We start from the raw sequence: 23754 nt of genomic DNA on the forward strand, positions 1-23754 counted from the left end.
CGCTTGTCATTGGTTAAAACGCTTGCGTTGCGTTTACGTCCTTGCGTTACGTTCTAGTGGGAACCAAGCTTTAAAACTGTTGATAACAGTATAATAAAGGGTTAGACAATAAAACATTTGCTCTAAAAACTGTTAAACAATTTATGGATATAAAGTAAAGGAGTAGACACTAAAGCATTTATAACACTATAGCATCATGTTAGTAAACGGGTAGACACTAAACATATGTACGTCTCTGAGCACTGTATAGATATAACATCATGTAACTAAAAGGGATAGACACTAAAACGTTTGTAACACTCGAAACACTGTATGTATATAACAGCATGTCATGTTAGTAAACGGGTAGGCACTAAACATTTGTAACACTCTAAACACATGGATATAACAGCATGTCATGTTAGTAAACGGGTAGGCACTAAAACATTTTTAACACTCTAAACACTGTATGGATATGACAGCATGTCATGTTAGTAAACGGGTAGGCACTAAACATTTGTAACACTCTGAACACTGTATATATAACAGCATATCATGTTAGTAAACGGGTAGACACTACACATTTGGAACACTCTAAACACATGGATATAACAGCATGTCATGTTAGTAAACGGGTAGGCACTAAAACATTTGTAACACTATAAACACTGTATATATAACAGCATATCAAGTTAGTAAACGGTAGGCACTAAAATATTTGTAACACTCGAAACAATGTGTGTATATAACGGCATGTTTGTAAAGGGTTAGACATTAAAACCTTTGTAAAACTCTGAACACTGTATGGGTACAACATCATCATGTTAATAAAAGGGTAGACACTGTACATCATGAAAAGAAGGCCAGGGTAAACGCTAACAACACCCTGAACACTCAAATACATTATGTTAGTAAAAAGGAGGATGGGTTGGTAGACACTGAAAACAGTAACAGTCTACTCCATGGATATATTACCACCATGTCATGTAGTACGTGAGAAAATCAAACACAGACACATTTTTACCATAGAAATCTACCGTATCTGATTACTTCTTTAATATGTTTCTCATTTATATTACATAAAATTACCGTACTTTCCAGGAATTCTCAATTTTAAAGCCTCATACTCTTGCATCCATTACAATATTCGATAAAAAAAACCTAGGCCTGTTACTTCTGGTTTTGAAAAGGCTTGTGTGTTAGCTACTGTATAGAAAATTAGTATGCTTTACCAATGACTCTAGTATCTAGATGGATAGAATTACATTTTTATATACAGGTCCTTTGGGTATTTGTAAGATCGCTTATGTTAGATTTTCCTTCTATAAACCCTGCGTAACAATTATCCCAAACTTTATTTAAACATTTTTTTTATTAACTCATGAACTCTAAAAGTTGACAACTTCTTCAATGTACAGTATGTATTTTAAAAATATTTCTACTTTATAATGAAATTGAGAAAAAATTATTTATTTTTCTTAATTATACCTTCTTTATAAAAAATATACATGTATATTCATAATGTTTAACTTTTAAATTCAATATATATTTATTAATATTATAGTAATAGATCAGTAATGTTTTAGACATGACAAAATCTTTATTATCCTATCACATTATACAGCTTTTATAGTAACTTAATCATTTCGATATTCTCCCATAATGCATGTCTCATACGCACAGGAAGACAGCGATTACAAAAGATACGACCAGTCATTAATTACGTATTAAATCACACGGATAAAGATAACGTGTGCGATCTATTTCTTAGTAACAACAGAGTCGAGTTGATCCCGGATTTTTCCTAATGCATCCAACATGGTATCCAATGTCTGTTTGTTTAATTCTAAATCCACAGATGAATCGCAACTAAATTCTTTATCGTCTTTTGCGTTCTCGCGTGTCTGAAATAAATATAAAATTGAGATTTCAAAGAAAAACATTTAAAGAGAAATTACATATTTGATTTTTGATTAAAAGAGTAAGTAAAAAATTGCTATTAAGCATTTTCACCTAGTTTTAAAAGATATTATTTTACTAAAATGTCATTGAAATTTGAGGTGAGCCTCTAAACAAATTCATCATCTTTTAACCATGACATGTTATACTTCAGTGCAGTCACTCAGAATTGTATTTAAATTTAAGGCTGTTTTCGCAGCCAAAAATTAACTGATAATTAACCGATAAACTGCCTGTGGAAACAGGGTTTAACCGCTACCACTCAAGAAAAATTTACCAACAATTATCTCATTCAAATCAAATAATTATCGGATAAATGTAATAATTTTTCAACCTTTGACCTGAAGGACAAATTGTTGCAATGTGATTGGGCATCTGGTTGTTTGGTAATGACTATCATGCGCACTTTATTGGTTAAAAAATTAAGCGATAATTTTGTTTTGGCTGCGGAAACACGGTCTAAAACAAAATACATTTTAAAATCTGGAGTGGTCCTTTAAAGCAATTATACACTCAGATCTAGTTTTTGTTTTCATGCTTAATGGCAAATATTTAAATTGAGATTACCAAGATAACCACTTAATCCAGAATAAAATGTTTTACGATTTTATGGTGATAACATTTCATGCATGTTCATTGAAAAACATAATTGAATGTGTCCAACTGAAACAGATGACTTAATCGCTGCGAAATCAAAGTATTTGATGCTACCTAATTCATGTAAACTTTCTCCATCAAAGTTACAAAAACAGTAATTGTATTTTGATAAATAAATTAATAAAATAACAATTTCATCTGGTTTCAGTGTGGTAACATATTTACAATCATCTGAGAACGACTGGTTACCAGAAAACCTTGTAGTGGCTGTGGTGGTGTACAGTCGATCTCAAACAACATATTAACTGATGAAGTTAAGCAGGTATATTCAGAAAGGTTATTTAGAAGATCTTATATTTTTTTTTTATCTCTTTCTTTTGCAATTGCTACTATATTTAGCAGTTCTACAGTAGCACACTGTGGTGGAAATTTCCATTTATTTTGTCATCATGTATGTAATACTGCTAACGAAAGTCATTACAATTTTAAAACACTTGCAATCGTATTCAATTATCCAAAACTAACTTGAAATATAAAATTTAATAGAGATAATTTATTAATTTTGAGTAATTTAAAGGATCGTTCATTGATATTTAAATGAAATTATGAAGTGTTTCATTGGTTTAAAAAGAACATCGTAGAATGGCCCGGGAAGCCCCTGGGGCACCGGTCCAGTTTACATCTGTTAAATCTGATAAATTTTATTTAATAAAAACTTTTTAAATGAAAGTACCTGAAGGTTCAGGAGACAGGTTGGTACCGACATTCGAGAAATTGAATCAGAACACGTTTTTACATCCACCCTCCAATCAAAATCTACTAGTCGTGGTAAAGACACTGAAACAATAAAGAATTGTAATGACTTGTAGAATTGAAAAAATATTGTACAGTACATCCTTTAGTATAATATAACTATACCGTGGGAAACCCTGGTTCAGGAAAAAAATTATTGGTAAGCATTTCTTGTACAAAACTCATCTGAACTGGCTAGAGAGAGGCCTACATCCAGACCAAAAGTCAATACTGGGACTATACACAGGGATATGCCTGTTTGTGTTTGTGAAACATAAATTAGGGGTTGGGATTAGACCCAAGGATATACGGTAATGCATTGTAGTTAGTGATAAAAAATGTCAGGTACTGTACAGTATATAGTACAGTTAGCATACCTTGGTTATCTATAGAACTTTTTCTCCAAGTTGGTCTGGAAAAAAATATTTAAATTAAATAAAAAAATTAAATGTCGCACGCAACAATAACAAATGTATCAATCATTTCAAAGTTTTTCCCCTCAATATGAATTACAAAATGTGATAACTGTAGATAGAGGGCAGTATATAGTATTATCTTTTACCAACACCGAGTTGACAAAGTTCATAGTTCAGAGCATTGGTTTCATCATCATGTTTAATTTAAGTAAATTTCCTCCCTCGTCCAAGGTGGTGCTGTCTCTCCACTTCTTTCTGTCTTCTGCATTATTTCTTTCCTCATCACATTTGGCCGTCCTCTTTCACTAGCTTCTCTTTGCGACTGCATTTTCACAGTGTACCCCCAAGATAACAAAAAACAATACCCTCTTCCAATCCCCTCCCAGGGGCGGATTCAAGGGGCCCAGTCGGCCCAGGCAACCTAAATTTCACAAATTGTAATGCAAAAGATAGGACATCAAATTAAGTTCAGCACTTCATTTCACTCCTTTTAGCCCCTGGGCCCCCCTTCCTCCTATTTCAAATTCCTGGATCCACCACTGCCTCCATTTATTGTTCATCCCAATTCATTACTTCCGTCTCTCTTACATTTCTTACATTGCAATTCAAATCATCCCTCCCCTACCACCCGCATTTTACTAAACATTACAATTATGAGATTTCACAGATCCTTAACTGAAATAAAACTCTGAAATACTTACAAATATTCAGCTATTATTTTTGACAATAAGTCTTTTAGATTTTTATGAAAATCACCTGAAATATATAAAAATATTATATAATCATAAACATTTTATATTAAATCAATTCTAAAACATCTTTTTTAATATCTAGTCCAGGTGCAGATAAATCATTTCTACTGATCATAATATGATACTATGAAACAATATTATTGGAATATATTATATTCTTTTGTACAAAGTGGGCATCTTAAAACACATACATGTATGATTTATGTACAGTTAACCAAATATTATATCTGAAATTCAAGCCTGTATCTGAGCTCTTAAATGAACTACTGAAGTATCTTTACCAGGAAATATTTCTTTGACGGATGTTACACTTGTACAGCCAATATACAGTGCATATTGAATGAGAGCGGCTAAAGACTGTAAAAGCTGTGAAAACAAAAAACAATAAATGTTTCAAAATAAATTATGCAATTATGTTATAATTTAAAATATTTAGATTTTGTTGTGATACATTTGAGGTTGACACACAGGTAAATTTAGTACGGTAAATGTATAGTACTGTGCAGTATTTTATAGTAGGGATGAAGTTAGATGTTAGAATGTGTTGAGTGGGTGGCAAAAAAAGGCGTTGAGCTTTGCGTGTAAACACCTTTAAAATAATTTTAGACATTGAAAGTTATATATACAATGTAATTTACCTAGAACTTTCACAGCCTTATGGCAATGCTAATTTGTGGTATCAATAGCATTAGCTTTATATTTTTATTGAATGAAAGTACTTTATAATGTGAACATGACTTTGACTCACCTGCGAACTATCAGCTTTGTCAACTTCTAGGGTATTGGCAGTGTTCAAAATTACTTTCTCGGGGTAACTAGAAGCATTGCGATAGGTGAATGAATTCTGGCATAATTCTATCACAAGCTCTTTTGCGTTAGCCTAGTTGCAGTATAAAAAAATGGGATTCAAAATTAGTAGTAGTTGCCTAAATAACTAACTAGGCCTATTAGGCCTACATACATATACAGTAAAGAGTTAGCCTACATGGTAAATTAGGCCTAAACTAATAATTAACTAGCTAGCTAGGCTAGTATATTATTATTATTAAAGTAACACAAAAGTCATGCTGTGGCTATATATGGCCCATTCATACGTAAATCCAATTTGTTATATTTCACACACCCACAAGGAAGCCTAGCCTACGCCTGCCTCATCGCGCCTTCAGCTAGGCCTACTATCATTACTCAGCCTACTAGCCTAGCTAGGTAGGTACGGTAGACTCGCTATAGGCTAGGCCTAGCATAGTTAAGAGTCTTAGTTTTGGGTCTAGGCTAACCTACTAAACTCACAACATTAAAAGATTATTCTAAACTTTTTCTAAATTTATTACGAAGCAAATACCACCTTTAAAAGTAAATTTAAAACTTCAAAATCTGTGTCTGCCATTCTGAAAAATATTTTTGTTTTTCTCGTGATGTCATATGTTTGTTTTGTTCTCCCACGTGTTGAAACGCGTTTTATTGGCAAATTTATTACACAGAAACGCATTTACCTTTCACGTTTTACCGTCAAAACTCATCAAAACAATGTAAACACAAAAATAAAGTACAATAAATAAAATTGTCTTTTTTTATTTTCCTTTATTATAAAGTTGATTTTATCTATTTTCTCTAATTAATACTGTATAATAAAGATTAACATATGTTCTGTTCTGTGTAAACTAATTCACCATCAAATTGTCATTGGGGAGAAGTTACTCAAATTTGAATAGTACACAAAAACAATTGTTTTAATATATAAATATCACCATCAATATTGTTTATGTACATAAAAAAATACATAAATAAAATACATAAAAATTCTTATATTTATCTTCTTATCATAATTGTTATATTATATAATACTACAGCAGCACTAAAAGTTTACAAATGAATTTAGCGTACACTCCTTTGGGACACCCATTCATTGTACAGTAGAACTCCCCCTTTGGGACACACCCTTTAATAAAGGGATACATTGACGACAACAAGATAGGAACTTGTAACAGTCCTTTGATCTTATGTCTGGCTGCGACAAATACCAAAAGTAGCTGTACTATGTACATATTATCCGCGGCAAATGGTGTATGTTAAGGGGCGTGAAACTGATCATGTCACAGCCACAGATAAACCCTTTGATCTCCAGAGCTCAGCGTCCTGTTGTTAGATTACCTTGGTTTTACTGTACTATCACGGACTCGCTAATACATGATTTTAACGTAATGAAGAGAGCACTGTCAATTAAAATTAGTATTTTTTATATTATCCTTCTTAATTTATTTTAATTTCAAAAGACATTTGACCTGAGAACATCTTATTAATAGTGCCTCTCATTTTATAGTTTACTAGCGTCATCTGGATTTAACTCGACAACTATCTTTCCTTCGCTCTTCTTCGAATACAAATACTAAAAGATAAAATTTTGTCAAAAAAAATGTAATCAAACAGTCCTTTGATTATAAAGAAAATACACTCATAAATAATAAATATATTCTTAGTACTAATCAAATATGGGTGCCTAACAATTGTAATATACAAATAATGAATGTTAATGAGTTGAATGGCGTGAAAATTCAACAAATACAAAATATTTGTTGTTTTATAACAAACATATGATTGTTTAAAACATTAATTTGATTAAAAAAAGAAAAGAAAAAAAGCAGCGTTCAGATATTTTTTGGGTAGAACAGCCATGGACTGACAGACAGACCAACTTGATTACAATTTACGGGGAGAAAGATAAACATTCCAACATAAATAGGATAATTTAAAGACCACTTCTAGTGATGGTCTCTCTATCTTTGATGATAGTGTAGATGGAGCTTTAAACCTGGGTCCCAAAAGTGGAGGTAAACCTGTATACAGTAAACTCACCTTGACAGCGTCGACTACAGACTCTACGCCAACAAATTGTCCAGATGGGTTATTCTTGCCATTATCCACAAATGCTTTTAGTTTGCCGGTTTCAGACATAGAGACCAAGCGTTTGAAGGATTCGGCATATCTATGGGTGTAATGGAACAACAAAAACCCACTTACACTGGCCGATTTTGATAACAGCTGAAAAAAATAACAAGAAAAAAATTTCGCAAGTGAGTGGCTGAGCGGTTAAGACAGTGGAAACATAATTATGTAGCCATAACATCGGCAAGGGTTCAAGGCTCACTTGCTACATGGTTCTGGTGCTAGTACAAGTCTTCTCAGATAAGGACTATAAACTGTAGGCTGGTCCAGTGTACACATCTAGTACTAGTACACACACAGCCACTAATCATAACTGGTCCTCTGAAGAGGTTACCCAGTATAAAAAAAAAAACGTATGTAAAAGGCAATTTGGTACAAAATATCTATATCATACACTACTAGAAATTAGTTACTTCTCCTGAAACCTCATGATCAAAAGTTGTGCTGTTTGAGCTTTTCACCTTTGGTCTTTTTTATTTATTTATTATCTTAATGTAACTAGTTTTTAGTGGGCCCTCCTATCACAAGCCCCCTTGAAGGTCCCTTTCATCTTCCTAATTTTGCTTTACTCCTTTTGTTGAGAATTGGTTTTTTTTATGAGATAAATAAAGTGATTAATTTGATTTGAATGTTAAGATGGCAACTTTTTAAACCTAAATCACAATCAGGTCGTCGTGAGTTCACTAGATGCCGATGGTTCCGGTCATTGGAGAGGGGAATCGCAGTATAAATAATTATATTTTATAAATGTATTTTTCTCACTCAAATATCACAAAATGTGTAGTTACATAAGGTTTCAACGGAAGAAAGACAAGTATAGCAGTGCTAATAAGCAATCATTAAAATAACATGCTATCAAAATATGAACAGATTAACGATAATAGTGTTATCCGGCAATATACAACCGTAATTACCTTCCGAGAGCTTAGCAACATAATTGTTAGGTCAAATAGATAATGATGACAACAAAACTGTGACATTATTACTAATCACATTTGGTATTGATATAATATTATTATGCTCGCAAAAATACATTCACTCCAAAGATGTTTATTAGAACTATTGATGTTGTGTTATTGTATGTGTTACATAATATCTATGTTCATAAACCATAGATGAATTCAGAGCAGTTTTTTTACATGCGGCAGGTATAATAATATACTAATAATATACCACATTTATATAGCGCCCTTTTCATGAAAAAAAACATGCTCAAAGGTATGATAAGACTATGAAAAACCCACCAGATCCAGAATAGGGAAAGATGTGCATGTAGCTGTTAAATTAATTTACAGTATGTCCTGTGCCCATGTGATTAAAGTGTTTTTCCAGCAGGTTTAAGGTTCAATTTGCTGGTGCTGGACCAAAACTGTGCCGAAACAGGTGTGAAAGACCCTTTACAGGGAGCTCTTGTGTGTGCTTGATACTGTACAACCTTGGGTAACCTTGATATGTACGCTTTTATTTATTTTATTATTGATACAATTGCATTTGAAATTTATGCTATAGCCTAGTCTTTTATTAGAAGATTATTTAGAAACTCGTAAAACCAAATGAATCAATTTTATACAATTTAAGAGGGGAATTCCCTTTTAATATGGACTGGATAGAATGTAGTAATTCTTTTGATTGCCTACAATGACACAAGAACAACATAAGTATTAGCAATGTTTCCAGTTTTGATTATAGGTTAGCCCTAATACAGCCTGTATTAAGGGGACACTATCAGGACCCAACAAAATGTCCCCTGATTAGGGATTGCCCCTTGTTCGTTTCAATGTAAAATGTATACCCTTAGTAGGGGTGTCCGCTGCAGTGTTAAAACATATATTGCTTCTCGATCATTTTTATGGGGTTCTACCGCATTTCTTTATAGGTTTATTGACTACTACAGTATGCATGTTGGAAATTCCCTGCCTCTTGGTTATTTTATATCATTTATAAATGTTATGTTACATAGAAACAGGCCCTTTAGGCACAAATGTTTACAACCGTGCATTAGATTATAATTTAATAATGATTTCAGATGATAACTCAGTCACACTAACCCGTTGTGGAAGAGTATTGATCACGCTGTTAACGAAGCCTTTGTCAGATTCATACCCAGAAATATAACCTATGACGATTAATCGACCTTTGAACCCAAGCCTGAAAAAAAAAAATTCTATATCACTATACTATGGTTAAATTAAAGTGAAATCTAGTATCTGCCTCAGACGTATTGGCTAATGCCTTTCCTCTGGTCAAGGTGAGCAGTGGACAAGAGAGGCGCTTGATCAATGATAGGACCGACCAAGGTGCTTTAAACAGTCCTGGCTTAGTTTCATCCACCATTTAAATGGATGTATAAGACTAATCTAGTATTGTCATTCGTGACAGATGTCGGCATTAACAAAATTGTAGTTCACACAGCACCAGTGCCTCAAAATGTACTTACGATTTGATACATGTTTCAAATGTTGGGCCTCCAATTGATTCATAAACTACATCTACACCTCCCTGCAGAAAAAAATTGATGTAATGAAGTCACTATTTTTAAGCTCTGTTTATCAAACTAGTTTGACAAAAAAAATGTGATGTGCCCAATGGTAGTGATATGACATCATCGTGTCCATACAGTATATGGGCACATCACATTTTTTTGTCACATAAAGTTTGATAGTGTAGATATGCTTTGGCTTTACAAACTTCATTGGATGGTGGTCATGTACCTGATCTAGTCATTTAATTTTCTCAACTCATATTATTTCCTTTCAACATTTTAATATGTATTTCATGTTCATCAATTAAATATTTACAATTTTGACATTTGACAAATGCACTATGATGTCATGAACTTTGCAATACTTGTGAATGTGATTTTTCATCACAAACTTTAAATGAAAGTTTGATACTTAATGCTGGTGAGATCGTACTGTTGTTGTATTGTACTGTGTACTCTAGTGTTCTTATACATACTTAATGCTGGTGAGATTGTACTGTTGTTGTATTGTATTGTGTACTTTAGTGTTCTTATACATACTGGGTATTCCTGCATCAAAATCTCAGCAAGATTCTCAGTAGTGTAGTTGATAGGTCTGTCACATCCAATCGACTACAAAATCAAAGTATTAGTTATTATATGATATGATCCTATTTTTTTCATTTTTTTTTTACTATATTGTACATAAATAAACATAATAAATAAATATCTGGCACTTTATGGCACATAAAAATTGATTTCTTATACTGTAATCAACTTCAAATATATTATACTTACTATGTAGATGTAATTAAAAAACCACCTTACAATACTTCTAACATTCATGGGAAAGGAGGTCTTTGTTACTGTTTATGTTTAACTTAATACATTATAGACTAAGTTTGAAACCCACAAAAGTGATAATAAATTCAGCATCTGCTCTCTCTGGAACTACTGTATAATCTAGTGGCAGATCAATGATTTCAAAATACTGGAGGTTGGTTTATTGTTGATACTTTGGATTGTACAATTTAAGTACTGAATTTTGTACTGTTTTCCTCAGTGGATCCGTGGGATATGTTTAACCAAGGCAATCTAACAACAGGACATTGAGCTTGCTTTACCAAGATAAGAACTTGTAACAGTCCTTTGATCTTATGTCTGACTGCGACAAAACAGTACTATACTATGTACATATTCTCCGGGGTGAGCAGTGTCTGTTAAGGAGCGTGGAACACTGATCGTGTAGCAGCCACAGATAAACCCTTTGATATCCGGAGCTCAGCATCCTGTTGTTAGATTGCCTTGGTTTAACTGTACCTTTAAAAAGTCAACTTTAGACTGGGTAGAACATGTTCCAATCACATGACATCCAGCTGCTTTTGCTAACTGAACCTGTTGAGGTAAGAAAAAAAAGATACACATTTAGTTTCAGCATGTCATCATATGTCGTATAGGAATTTTAGTTTATTTATTGTCCTATACCCATTGTGGCAGAATGTTGTGACAGAAAAGATTAAACAGATTATTTGTACTAATTGGATTGTAAATTAATGTGTCTGTATTTCACACATCCTGCTATTAAATCATTAAATAACGTTCAAAGAGAAAAAAAATGAGTTGTACATAATTTACCTCCTTGGCGGAGGTACATAATTTACCTCGTTGGCGGAGGTATATGTAATCGATCGCATGTGTTTGTTTGTTAGCAGGATTACTCAAAAAGTAATTACAAGATCTTTATCAAAATGAATGTACAGATAGATATGTGGTCCATTACACCAAACTCGCATACACATGCTTGTAGTGAAATTAGCCTAAATCACAAACAGCATTAAGAAACACACAAATATATATATATATATTTTCCCGGAGAAATCTTATGTAGGAGAATTTTACAGTAGGCGGTATGCACTCTTGGAGTGGCTTTCTTGTATTATATATGTATTTTTAATACTTAGTCAATTAAATTTTCTCCTCTATTATTCAATACATGACGTGCCAAAGGCTAGGCTCAAAATAAATTTAAATTCATGTCCCAGATTTTTATTAATATCTCATAATAAATAAAAAATATAATCAGGGTTTCCGGTTGATTGAGGAGATTAAAGAACTTATTGCTATTAAGGCTTTAATAGATGAAGAGTTAAGCCATGATTACATTTCTGCGACACAAATAAATGAAACCAATTACAATAATTTAAGTGAGATCATGATTTGGTAGCTGATCTTTAATCATAAGTCACATATAATTTAAAATGTATTGACATTTGTGTGTCAACGACAGCCTACACATTTATGTTGTTTATCTAAAAATGTTACTGAATCTTTAAAAAGTGTACAAATCAGTGATGCATTAACCCAATACTGTATCTGCGTATTATCATAATTGGTTGTTTTTTGGGTTTTTTTTATAGCATAATTCAACAAGAATAGAAAACAATCTTTGTTGTTGGTATGATAATACTTATTGCAGCTCAAACAAAGCTTTATTTGGATTGTGTGCCCTGGGTTCTTTAGAGTGCACGTGAGCCATATGGGTACACTGGACCTCCGTTATAAGTCGTTATCCAAGAAGACTTGTTCTACCAGAACTATATATTGGTCAAAGAGAGCCTTCAACCTGTGCCGATATTACTTTGGTTTGCGGCACATCTACCTTAACCGCTTCAATCGACAATCACTACGACATGGTTTCTTAATGGAAATGGTTGTGTCGGAAAATTGATGGTGAAGATGCTGAAACAATATCAGTATAGAAATGCTGGCATATTGAGGCATGTTTGTGAGAAAGACCTATTCAATGGTCTTTATTGAAATGATTAAAATAATGAGGTACATCTGTAGGGTACTCACCGCAAACTGTCCTGTACCACCAGCAGCAGCTATATAGTGAATAAAAAAAAAAGATATGTTCGTATGTAGCGCTTCTTATACAATGATTCTAAGCGCTTCACATTATTACACTGGTCATTTTTTTTTATTAAACATGTATGGAAACATACTCCCATAACGCAGCTAGTAATCAGCCCAAAGTTGTGTCTTGACCTAGCCGGGTTCCCATTACACCTGGGTGGAGAGAGGCAAGTGTAAGTGCCTTAGGATACAAGCAATGTGGCGAGAGATTCAAACTCGCGATCAGTAATCCAAAGCCCAACACACTGCGCCACACGCCCTTGAGCTCAATATGCAATCAAGCTCTAAAATAATTTATTCAGTCAGCAAATGAAAATAGGGCATTTTTTTAATAAAGCAAGAACACTATGTGATTCCAAGAAGGAAATAGTTTCTATGTACAAACTATGCAAGTTTTAGCATACAGTAACAACAGAAATGTTCAGACATTCTCAACTTTATTCTCCTTTTGGAAAAACATGGTGTACTGCAACCGTACTGTCATAAAAAAAACTTTATAAAGTATATTACTGTACCTGTAACAAGAACAGTTTCACCAGATTTTAATTTACCAAACTGAAAAAAAAGAAAATGTTAATTCAAATTCAGGTAATAGGAGAAGGATGTACTGTGCACTGTTGTTTTGTAAACTGATAAAATACTCATCACTTCACTCAAGAAAACCTCTATTAAGGGGACAAATTTTATCCTGAATATTTGTTTGCCATATTGTTTAAATATTCGTTTCTTGGTAAAGTGTCCTTTAAATAGGAGTGTGTCCTTTAAATAGGAGTGTGTCCTTTAAATAGGAGCGTGTCCATTGGTTGGTTCTGCTGTATCTGCGATACAATTTTCCTTACCTCTTCTAAGCTGATGTCTGCTGTCCTGCCACTCACAAGGAATGGGACGTACTCAGCTTTAGCAGCTGGAATAGGAGTTGCAATAGAAGCTGGTACTAGCTATCAAATAAATAACAATATCAAAGATAGTCAACAAGTCTTCTCATTATTTGTTATGACTTATTCACCACCCGATAAACTGGGATAGGCTAGGTTGATGCACTGAGCTAGGTTGATGCACTGGGCTAGGTTGATGCACTGGGCTAGGTTGATGCACTGGGCTAGGTTGATGCACTGGGCTAGGTTGATGCACTGGGCTAGGTTGATGCACTGGGCTAGGTTGATGCACTGGGCTAGGTTGATGCACTGGGCTAGGTTGATGCACTGGGCTAGGTTGATGCACTGGGCTAGGTTGATGCACTGGGCTAGGTTGATGCACTGGGCTAGGTTGATGCACTGGGCTAGGTTGATGCACTGGGCTAGGTTGATGCACTGGGCTAGGTTGATGCACTAGGCTAGGTTGATGCACTGGGCTAGGCTAGGTTGATGCACTGGGCTAGGTTGATGCACTGGGCTAGGTTGATGCACTAGGCTAGGTTTTACTAGTCTAAGGCTATTTCATAGCACCCTACTTGCTTATAATGATGAATGTTTGTTTCAATCACAAAGGAATATGTAGGTTAGCTAGCCCAAAGTGTTTTTTATGAGCCCAAAGTGGTTTTACAAGCCTAAAATGATTTTTACTAGTGCAAACTTTTGCAAAGTGGTTTTTACTAGTGCAAAGTGCTTTTTACTAACTAGGAAAATTGGTTTTTATTAGTGCAAAGTCGTTTTTACAAGCCCAAAGTGTTTTTTTACTAGCCCAAGGTGTTTTTTTACTAGCCCATTAGCCCAAAGTGGTTTTTACTAATGAAAAGTGGTTTTCACTAACTGTGCAAAGCAATTTTTAAGAATACTTTACCACATATTCTGCAAAAGCACCATTTGTCATATAAGCCACTCCTTGTCCATGCTGAAATTTGTCAACGTCAGTACCTACACCAACAACTTCACCCACACCCTAATAGTAAAACATATATAATAATCTTAAAACAGCTGTTCATTACAACCTTTTTCTTCACTTCATTTTGTTTATGTTAAAATAAAGTAAGCTTTGGCTGTGGAAAATGGTAGGCTGGGTAGATGGCTTTGAAGTATAGTAAGCTTAGGCTGGGTGTGGAAAACTCTCAAGTTGAGTGTCCTCACTTGGCACAATTACATCCATGGGTATGTCTAGTTAAAATGAAAAGTGAAATAATGACCTCAAATCCTATGTCAAAGGGTGGCTTTGCCGTTGGGTCATATCTGCCAGCAGTGAAGTTGATGTCGGATGCATTAATACCCACAAACCTGGGAAAAGAAGAGAAGATCAGCTTGTCATGTTCTGTAAATAAAAATTCTCATGTAATTTATATCTTTTTGTTCTTACTTAGAAAGTGAAGCAAAGGCTCTTCGGGATTGACATTATTCAAAACATATTATAAGAGTATAGTCTTGAAAATTGCATACCTATTTTTGACAAGAAGATCTTTTGGTCCTGGCTTTAACATTGGTACTGTCTGAAAGCTGGTAGCTTCTTTGAAATTTTGTGTCAGTTTTGTGACTATCATCTTTCTGAAGGTTCTTGGTAAAGCAGATGCCATCTTGAATGTCTATTGGAAATAAAATCATATCTATGGATTAGGTGATGTAGATTCTCTAGTCTAAAATTGAATTGATGCAACCCTGCCTTCAACCTGCAGTCACAGTGTATTTTGAAGGTGAGAGGTGTCCAATCTTTCACGACCAGCAGGGCAGTAGTATGACTTTTAGACTCAAAAGTTTCAAATCATCATGAAAACGTAAGGATGTAATATGCTATATTTGTTTTGTTTGCTATGATACCATCCATGTAGCTTACAATTTTACATTGCATTGTAGGCCTAGTTAGGCCATGGAGTAGGCCTAGTAGTACTAGGCATAGTAGGCCCTCTCTCTAGACTAGGCTAGATGGAGTAATAATGGGCCTACTAGGCTAGCTTCAGACCCGTCCCGAGAGCTAGACACAACTAGCGGCAGAGAGTAGCGCCGCGAGAGGCTATTAATATTATTTTATAGGCCTAGCTAGCCTAGGCCTAGTTGGTTAGGCCTGTCTCGTAACAAGGCTGATTATAATATTGGCTGGTTGTTTGAGGCAGCCTACTACTAGACCTACCCAGGCCTAATATTATACGTAATTACAAACCTATTTTAAACTTAAAACCTGTTAAAACTTCCCCTTCCTTCCTTGCACATTAACTTAAAATAAACCACAAAAAAATAAAAAGTCAACAAATCATGCACACGTGAGGGGGCGGGCGATAATTTGGTTTTCATCATCAGACCGTGACGGTTAAATGTGATTGGTCAGTTGTTTACCAGGGGCTGATGACGTTGTCTCCAGATAAATGACTAAACAAAAATTATTATTTTTAGAATGAATTTCATTTACTTGAATGACTTTGCAATAATATATAGACTAGAACATGCACAGCATTGTTTGTCATTGATCGAAGATTTCTTATGTTTCGTGAAAAAGGCCTATTTGCTATTAGCCCTACCATTCAAAAGAAGACGGAATTAAATTCATTTGGCCCCTTAAGTTAATTAAAATAATGTTGACGTTCCATTAATATCTACATATAAGTAGAGAATGCCTCACTTGCCAAAACGACGATTGGAATATACCTCAAAAATCAGAATAATATTATAAATTACGAAAAATTAACCATAAAATTAAATTAATTAATTAAAGATCTATTAATATTATCAAATAAATCATTGCCATTGCCTAGAATAAGAAGAGTTGTGTTGATTAAATCTAAATTTTGAAAATAGTTATAAAAATAAGAAAAGATTAGGCCTAAGTTCCAAAACTTCTAGCATAATGGAATGGTTTCTTCTTCATTTCTGTTGCACAATTGACAACAGCCATTAACATTAGGGTCATTTGACCATTTAGATGTTTTTCTTTCAATGGGAAGGGTGTTTGATCGCAGCTTAAATTTCAACGATGCTCTTTCAAAGTCAATTTTATCAAGTAGACTTGCATCAAGTAAATATTTAGTTCATTTTTTATATACATATAATATTCAATTGACGTTTTACTTTTACCGTCTTAAACCCAATGAGAGAGCTAGATCTTTCATAATTATTTGTATTGGAAGCCCAGTGGTCTTCAAAGATACCATTTGGAATATCAGAAAAAATATCTCGTGTACCTTAATTATAAATGTAGAATGCAAAAAAAACTGCGGTTATTCTTTACTGCGGTCATTATTATTTAGGGCGGCTCCATATATCATTTAGATCTTCATGATCGAACCAAAGTCATGTTTCTTAAGTGTCGGTGTCTTGACACACTACTCAAAAACGCAACGAACCGTTCGCATGATTTTGTTGCCAGTGGATTATCTAGCGTTGCTCAGTAAGTTTGTATGGTTAGGTGATTATTTAGGTACGGCACCCACGTTCAAGATTCATTGTCCTCCAAAAACATGAAAAATGAAGATTAGGCCTAATAAAATCCGACTTTTAATAGGCTATTTTGCAGTTTTGACGGTTAATTTTAACCAAAAACTCATTGTCTGACAGAAAATTCAGTGTTTTTAACTTTAAATTACATTTTTTCAGGTAAATAATTTTTTTTCGATCAGTTTTTGGTCAAAGTGAATACTCAGCTATGTGACATTAAAATGACATATTCAACAAAAAATTGTAAGAAATATATTTCATGGCGACAATATCTTGATTATTAGTTATAATGTATGGCTACTATTTATCGTTCCGTATCGGAGTGTTTATTGGTAATGTCTAATTCTTTTCCAGGCAATGGATACCCGTGAGGTGTAGGCCCTATATTCCTTGAGTCAAAAGTAAGAAGAATTCTAAACAACAAATTTCAGGGATATTATATTATGTATTATATTAATTAATAAAGTATTTCTGGGAATAGGGCCTATCCGATCCGTTCGGCGAAGTTTGTAACTTTTAGGCCTAGTAAATATTTAGATCATCAACTATTTGCCACTAAATAAAAGTAGTAGTAGTGTTTGATAACGGAAAAGTGAGCGGTAATGTTGCTATCCATAGGCCTATTATTAAATATTAACCTATGTGACTACAGAGGAATAGAGGACGATTATTTGCCCTTCATCTTGCTCTATTTGTAAGTACCAGTGACACTGGTACATTTATTTATTAATAGTAATAATACTACCATTTAGGCCTATTTTTATTTTTTAATTAAATTTTATTTCATTTTACCACCAGCATTTTTTAGTGCCAGTTTTACGACCGCGCATTGCTTAAGCCCCTGCCATTCACACCCTAAGCTATGAAAAAATAATTCGGAAGTAGTAGTCTCGTATGTCCAGCAGGCAAGTGATGGAACATCCATTTTGGTATGCCGAGTACAACTCGTTTTTTCCGCATGGTGTGTGTGGGGTCGAATTTTGCGATTAAATAAAGTTAAAGTTGTAGCAGAAAAACCGGTGATATGAGTTTACCAGCTTTTATAAATGTTCCAGTAGATGAACAGGTGGGTTTAACTATACTTTCTGATTATTAATATCTAAGAAAATACATAGTTTTTATTCCATATGTTGGTCATACATTCTGTGTAGGCTAGGCCAGGTAGCAAAAGTAAGTCTTCAAACCTTGCCCTACTAGGCGGGAACAGACGATCTTGACCGTGCGTGGTCATGGATGGTCGGACCCGCCTAGGCCTAAACATAAAAGCTTGAATGATTTGTGATTGTAATGTCGTGTTGTAGTTTGTGTTTGCTCTCATTTTCTTTGTGTTGGTTTTTGACATCTCGTCAAATGTCTCATTTTTTCTTTTCTCACCGTGACCATAATTATTAAATATAAAAAATTGATTGAATTGCCTGGACTCGTCCGTAGGGGAGGGGTTTTCCTTTTTTTTTCAGGTTTTGAGGGCCAGAGGCCTGATCTCCTCAATGCCAGAGCAAAAGATACGGTACTGTTTCGCTAGCCATGGCATAAAAATAATAATATTAATTAATACTTTCTTTTTTGACATAATAATAATAATTCTAATCTAAAACTAGCAGCACCACTTTATTGCACAAAATTTCTAAGAAAATTTTTTTGGATCAAACACGTATAGAAACATACTCTCATTAAGCAATTGTGTTTTGACCTTTTAATACCATTTCATTTCAGTTAAGTGAGTTATGTGTGTACGTAAATACAAAAGGTGCTGAGCTTCCAGTAGAAGTGACGCAAGCAAACCAGTCTGATGTTCTTGTACGAGTTATCAGTGATATTGATAAAGTATGGAAAGGAACTGATGACAATGGTATGTGGTATTTTAAGCTCTGTCTACACTGTAAAACTCTGTGATGCGCCCAAATATGGTAGTGATATGCCCAAATATGGAAGTGATATGCCCAAATATGGCAGTGATATGATGTCATATATTTTTTTTGTCACATAAAGTGTGATAGTGTAGACAGAGCTTTAGCGTTGTTCCTTACTCTCTTCCTCTTCACAAATGCCTGGAGAGCTGTTATTTAGTGAGGGGTAGAGCAATCCCTTTGTTGGGAGAGGTAGGGCAATCTTTTTTATTAATCTTGTACTATCCTTTTTTTTGTAATTTGTACATAATGTATGGAAAAATGAGTAAAAATAAACATTTGTTCAATTCACATTTTGCTGCTTTTTTACTCACAGATGTAGAGTATGTGTTTAACAGTGTGTTTTCATTGGTACTATATGAATCGCCTGAGGTGATTAAACGTCTGGTTGAACTGCTTACCGAAAAATTAGTCATTGGTAATGGTGAGAGGGCAGCAATACGACTAAGAATGTAAGAGATTAATAATTCATAATTCATTCCATAAATATTTGATTCACTTGTAGTGAAGCTGTAGATTAGTGGTTAACATGCTTGCCTTCCAATCCCAAAGTCTAGGGTTCAATCCTGACCTAGTGCCATGGTTGTAACTCACAACTCCACTCCCTAAGCCTCAAATGAGACTTAGTTTAAAAGCATGATAATTTATAAAACAGTTTATCCATCCATAATTGTTGACACTGTTGGATGCGTATAAAATGAAGTAAAAATTAAAAAAATATTTTAAGATAAACTTTACTTAAGTTTAATATTTATAAGTCTGACCTTTAACCTTACTGAACTGTCTATTTTCTTTCTAGTCTTTATAACCTTTTTAATGGTGTTGAACCTGAAAAACGACTGGCTTTTGGAGTTTACTGCGGTATGCTTAAACTTGCTTGCAAGACCAAGAATTGTGATCAAATTCCTACAGATTTAGATATGGTTTGTACAAAGATATACATATAGATAGATATAATGCCCCTTGAACAAATAATTTCACAAAATATTTGGTTGAATATGCCATTTTAATTTCACTTTGAGAACAAATTTGGATGTGGGTAAAAATAAAAATTGGCTATTTAAACCATAATTTAAATACCAAAATAGTCAATAGGAAGGTTTAGGTTAACAACAATTTATTTTGTACTTTTTATAAGTGGATGCATTAATTTGAAAGTTTTATTAAATAAAGCTAGTAGTAATAATAATACTGTTTTGCTTTTCTGAATCTAGTTTTTGTTTTATGTGTATTTTATTCTCATCTTTTTGTTTGTTAGGTGCGAAAATGGTCTGGACTGTGGAAGCTAACTAAAGATGAGACGCATCATGTATTAAAACTACTGTATGATGCTCTGCAGGAGTGTAAACACAGGTATTTGAAAGCTTTATGTGTGGTTTGTGCACTTTTTGGATAATCATTAAGCTGTGTTCCCACTAGAACCAAGGACATCAGCGCAATGCAAGTAATTTGACCAATCCATCACATTGTTGTATTGCTTCCTAGTGGGAACCAAGCTTTAGTGCTGAAAGATATTCCATCACATCATTGTTGCATTGCGTCCTAGTGGGAACCAAGCTTTAGTGCTGAAAGATATTCCATCACATCATTGTTGCATTGCGTCCTAGTGGGAACCAAGCTTTATAATATAATTTGTTTTTCTTTACCCAGTGAAACATCAAGTAAAGTGATGATTGAATTGCTTGGAACATACACAACAGACAATGCTTCAAAGGCCAGAGACGATGCTCACAGGTGTATAGTGAACACATTAGCCGATCCTAACATTTATCTCATGGATCACTTAATTGCCCTTCGACCTGTCAAGTTCTTGGAAGGCGAGCTTATTCACGACGTAGGTTTAGATTGTTAGAATATATTGTGGTTTAGTTTGTTTGATTTATGACGCCTGCAAGAATAGTGCTGGTGCCAGGAGCCCATAGACCTAAATGAAATTTAAGCTTCTGATATCTTGTTACAAATGAATATGAAGCCTTTTTCAAACTAGGGACTAGGAGTGCAAGTGAGGTTAAATAATGATTTTGCCATTTTGAGGAAAAAATAACTCCCCTGTATTTTGGATACAGACGAAAGGCACACCAGACTGCTAACTGTTCATTAGCGTTTTGGTATCCCTGTTATACCTTGGTGTGTGTAACTGTGATATTAAATTTACATGAATTTTTTTTTTCACAGCTTCTAACAATATTTGTATCTGGGAAACTCATAGATTATATGGAGTTCCAGAAAGCCAACACAGACTTTGTGAAATCACTTGGTAGGTTTTTGCTCAATTGTAATACTATTACTGTAAGCCTGGTGTCTTCTCGAACAAATCTTCTCAGATAAGGACTTCTTGAAACTACAGGTCCGGGGTGCACTTTTTAAAAACCCATGTGTTGGGAAAGTTATAAAAGTTTCACTAAAATAATTCATGAGATCACACTAAGTATTCTGGATATATTTCATGGATAGATCCACGTTTAAACCGAGTGCTAAAATAATATGATATTAATAGTCTGTCAAATATATACCGTAAAAGTAAAACCATGGGCTTGTTTTAGAAGGGTGGGCTTCTTTTCCAGATTACTTGTGCAAACTAAAGAGGGTGCTTCTTTTAGACATTTCTGCCAATTTTACATATCTGTGATCAAAATACCATTTAAACTGTAAAATAAATGTACGATATATCTCGATCATACTTCTATCTGCATCACAAGTTAATATCTGACATTAAAGCACCTTGTTCCTCAGTAATATTCAAATAGTCTTAAAAATCTCAAAAAGAAGCCATGTACTATCTTTAAAATAACCGGAATAATGAATTAATAAAACCGTATTACAGTGGCAGATGTTTTTATTCACTAGTACTCTACGAAGACTTTATACTGCAGGATTTTTAACGTCACTAATTAACTAGTTTTATTTATATGTATTAATGTAGGTTTGTCACATGAGGAAAACATTGCCAAGATGAGAACATTGACATTGATGAGCATGGCCGTTGACAACAAGGAATTGCCCTTTGACCTTGTGATTAAAGAAATGCAGATGTCGGAAGATGAAGTGGAAGGCTTCATTATTGACGTGGTCAGGACGAAAATGGTACGAGCCAAAATTGACCAATTGCAAAGGAAAGTTGTTGTCAGGTAAGAATTAATAAATAAATATTATTATGATTCATATTTTAATAATTTTCAATACAATTTATTTATTGGTACTTCTGGGTGTAAGCCCACTACAACTCAGATTTTTAGTCTTGGGAAGTACAGTATAAATTCAATATTAACATCTTTTTTCTTTCAGTTTTTCAACCCATCGGACATTTGGAAAACAACAATGGATGTTATTAAGGGAACGGCTTGAACAATGGGAGCGAAACCTGGGACAAGTAACAAAAGGATTGGAATCATTAAACACTGCCATTGCACAACAGACATCACAGTGAACACTAGGGCAACACATTAAGAACAATAACTCAAAAAGCGACTCTGATTGTTCCCATTAGTTATAATATTCTTCTATTCTATGTCATTAGAATAAATGCTGTGCAAGCAGCACATTCAAAAACATGGCTTAGTGAATTTAGTTGCACGAATCCAATGTTTTCACAGAGAAAAAAAATTGTGCTCTGATCGCGTGTCTTCTGTGCTGTTTATTCACATAAGTGCACAAGAACGGGTAATAATTTCCTGTGCTCTGATTGGTTGCAAAATTAAGCAGAAATGTATTTGGAAGACGAATATATGATGCTTTTGATTTGGTCGAATAAAACCTATTGAAATCAATCAATCGTTCCATTTTTATAGTGCCATTCCAATGTCAAAAAGAAAAGCAGAACAATCAAAATAGACTTTAAAATCATTATCTTTAAAAATGTTCTCAAGGAGTCAGTCCACATGTTTTCATATTTACATGGTAATCATATTTTAGGATTTTAAACAATTGTGGGATTCGCTGAAATTGATAAAGTAGCGAAAGAAACGGTACACACTATGTGAAAGATTCACCAATCGCACTTAAGTGAAATATTTTCATTGGATATAAAGTATTTTACTTGAGTCAATAAATATTTAATAATTTCCCTCATTTGGTATTCACTGTAAGACAACATTTTTAGCCACTTACAGAGGTTTACAGACAGAAAAAGGAGAATTGTACACAAGCAAAATGATGCAATCTGAATCAAATGTACCTTCCATTTAATCAAATGAGAAGATGTTTAATATAAAACAAATAAATACAAATAATGAATGTTTTGTATATGTTGAATGGTGGAGAATATTTCAGTCAACACGTGAAATATTCTCCACCATCCAACTCATAAACATTCATTATTTTTATAACAATTTAGTTTGAATATTGTGATATTTTGTTTATTTTTTAGTGAATATCATATAACAAATGTTGGCCTCTGTTTCTACCTTGTAGTACTTTTATCATTAGGTACCCTCAACTCTTACCAACTTCATTGCTTATACAATAAAGTTTACAGACGACAGATTGGGCTTTACGTTTTACTTTTTTTACTTTAGTGTTTTTATCGAAAATGGTTACTTTTTACCAGAATCATTTTTTTTTTGAAAAATGGGCAAAATATATATTTTTTTTAATATGTAGGCCTATTGAGGCAACATGTGCATTATCTGATATTTTTTCGGAAAAGTGCTATGTTTCACACATTTCACAGGCAAAAATATTGAT

General features: G+C 33.9%; 3 protein-coding genes across 4 annotated transcripts; 1 reads left to right on the forward strand and 2 right to left on the reverse strand.

Moving 5' to 3' along the window:
• Positions 1–1013: 1013 nt before the first annotated feature.
• LOC144847866 (COMM domain-containing protein 9-like) lies at positions 1014–5913 on the reverse strand. The gene is made up of 7 exons (XM_078704414.1): positions 5841–5913; positions 5244–5375; positions 4777–4861; positions 4445–4499; positions 3705–3739; positions 3269–3372; positions 1014–1883 (listed from the first exon to the last, which is right to left on the reverse strand). The coding sequence occupies exons 1-7, from the start codon at positions 5880–5882 to the stop codon at positions 1740–1742; spliced, it is 597 nt and encodes a 198-aa protein (XP_078560540.1). The 5' UTR covers positions 5883–5913; the 3' UTR covers positions 1014–1739.
• Positions 5914–6088: 175 nt separating this feature from the next.
• Positions 6089–16015, reverse strand: LOC144847863 (prostaglandin reductase-3-like). Of its 2 annotated transcripts, none has more exons than XM_078704410.1 (13): positions 15897–16015; positions 15182–15324; positions 14935–15022; positions 14595–14693; positions 13655–13753; positions 13331–13370; positions 12756–12784; positions 11220–11294; positions 10461–10532; positions 9876–9937; positions 9487–9586; positions 7349–7534; positions 6089–6881 (listed from the first exon to the last, which is right to left on the reverse strand). In XM_078704410.1, exons 2-13 carry the CDS (start codon positions 15313–15315, stop codon positions 6810–6812), a joined length of 1056 nt encoding a protein of 351 aa, XP_078560536.1. In that variant the 5' UTR covers positions 15316–15324; positions 15897–16015; the 3' UTR covers positions 6089–6809. The 2 variants fall into 2 exon arrangements, with proteins under 2 accessions (XP_078560536.1, XP_078560537.1); XM_078704411.1 differs by having other exon boundaries at positions 15915–15992.
• A 2084-nt stretch (positions 16016–18099) lies between these two features.
• On the forward strand, positions 18100–23551 carry LOC144849066 (eukaryotic translation initiation factor 3 subunit M-like). The gene is made up of 9 exons (XM_078706037.1): positions 18100–18230; positions 18878–19013; positions 19388–19523; positions 19871–19994; positions 20330–20424; positions 20722–20905; positions 21247–21328; positions 21995–22199; positions 22357–23551. Exons 1-9 carry the CDS (start codon positions 18189–18191, stop codon positions 22496–22498), a joined length of 1146 nt encoding a protein of 381 aa, XP_078562163.1. The 5' UTR covers positions 18100–18188; the 3' UTR covers positions 22499–23551.
• The last annotated feature ends 203 nt before the right edge of the window (positions 23552–23754 follow it).

This window comes from Antedon bifida, chromosome 7 (genome assembly GCF_963402885.1).
Source record: "Antedon bifida chromosome 7, ecAntBifi1.1, whole genome shotgun sequence".
NCBI lineage: Eukaryota > Metazoa > Echinodermata > Crinoidea > Comatulida > Antedonidae > Antedon > Antedon bifida.

What these genes read in the sequence shown, in the direction of transcription:
- LOC144847866 (XM_078704414.1), bottom strand. Translation starts at nt 5,882, where the DNA reads ATGGCAGACACAGATTTTGAAGTTTTAAATTTACTTTTAAAG. An exon ending in ACAAAGCTGATAGTTCGCAG is followed by an intron (nt 4,862 to 5,243) that starts GTGAGTCAAAGT and finishes TTGTTTTCACAG; the next exon opens with CTTTTACAGTCTTTAGCCGC. An exon ending in CGTCAAAGAAATATTTCCTG is followed by an intron (nt 4,500 to 4,776) that starts GTAAAGATACTT and finishes TATATATTTCAG; the next exon opens with GTGATTTTCATAAAAATCTA.
- LOC144847863 (XM_078704410.1), bottom strand. Translation starts at nt 15,315, where the DNA reads ATGGCATCTGCTTTACCAAGAACCTTCAGAAAGATGATAGTCACAAAA. An exon ending in CCTTTGACATAGGATTTGAG is followed by an intron (nt 14,694 to 14,934) that starts GTCATTATTTCA and finishes TTTTACTATTAG; the next exon opens with GGTGTGGGTGAAGTTGTTGG. An exon ending in GTGCTTTTGCAGAATATGTG is followed by an intron (nt 13,754 to 14,594) that starts GTAAAGTATTCT and finishes TTTATTTGATAG; the next exon opens with CTAGTACCAGCTTCTATTGC.
- LOC144849066 (XM_078706037.1), top strand. Translation starts at nt 18,189, where the DNA reads ATGAGTTTACCAGCTTTTATAAATGTTCCAGTAGATGAACAG. An exon ending in CTGCAGGAGTGTAAACACAG is followed by an intron (nt 20,425 to 20,721) that starts GTATTTGAAAGC and finishes TTCTTTACCCAG; the next exon opens with TGAAACATCAAGTAAAGTGA. An exon ending in AAGGCGAGCTTATTCACGAC is followed by an intron (nt 20,906 to 21,246) that starts GTAGGTTTAGAT and finishes TTTTTTTCACAG; the next exon opens with CTTCTAACAATATTTGTATC.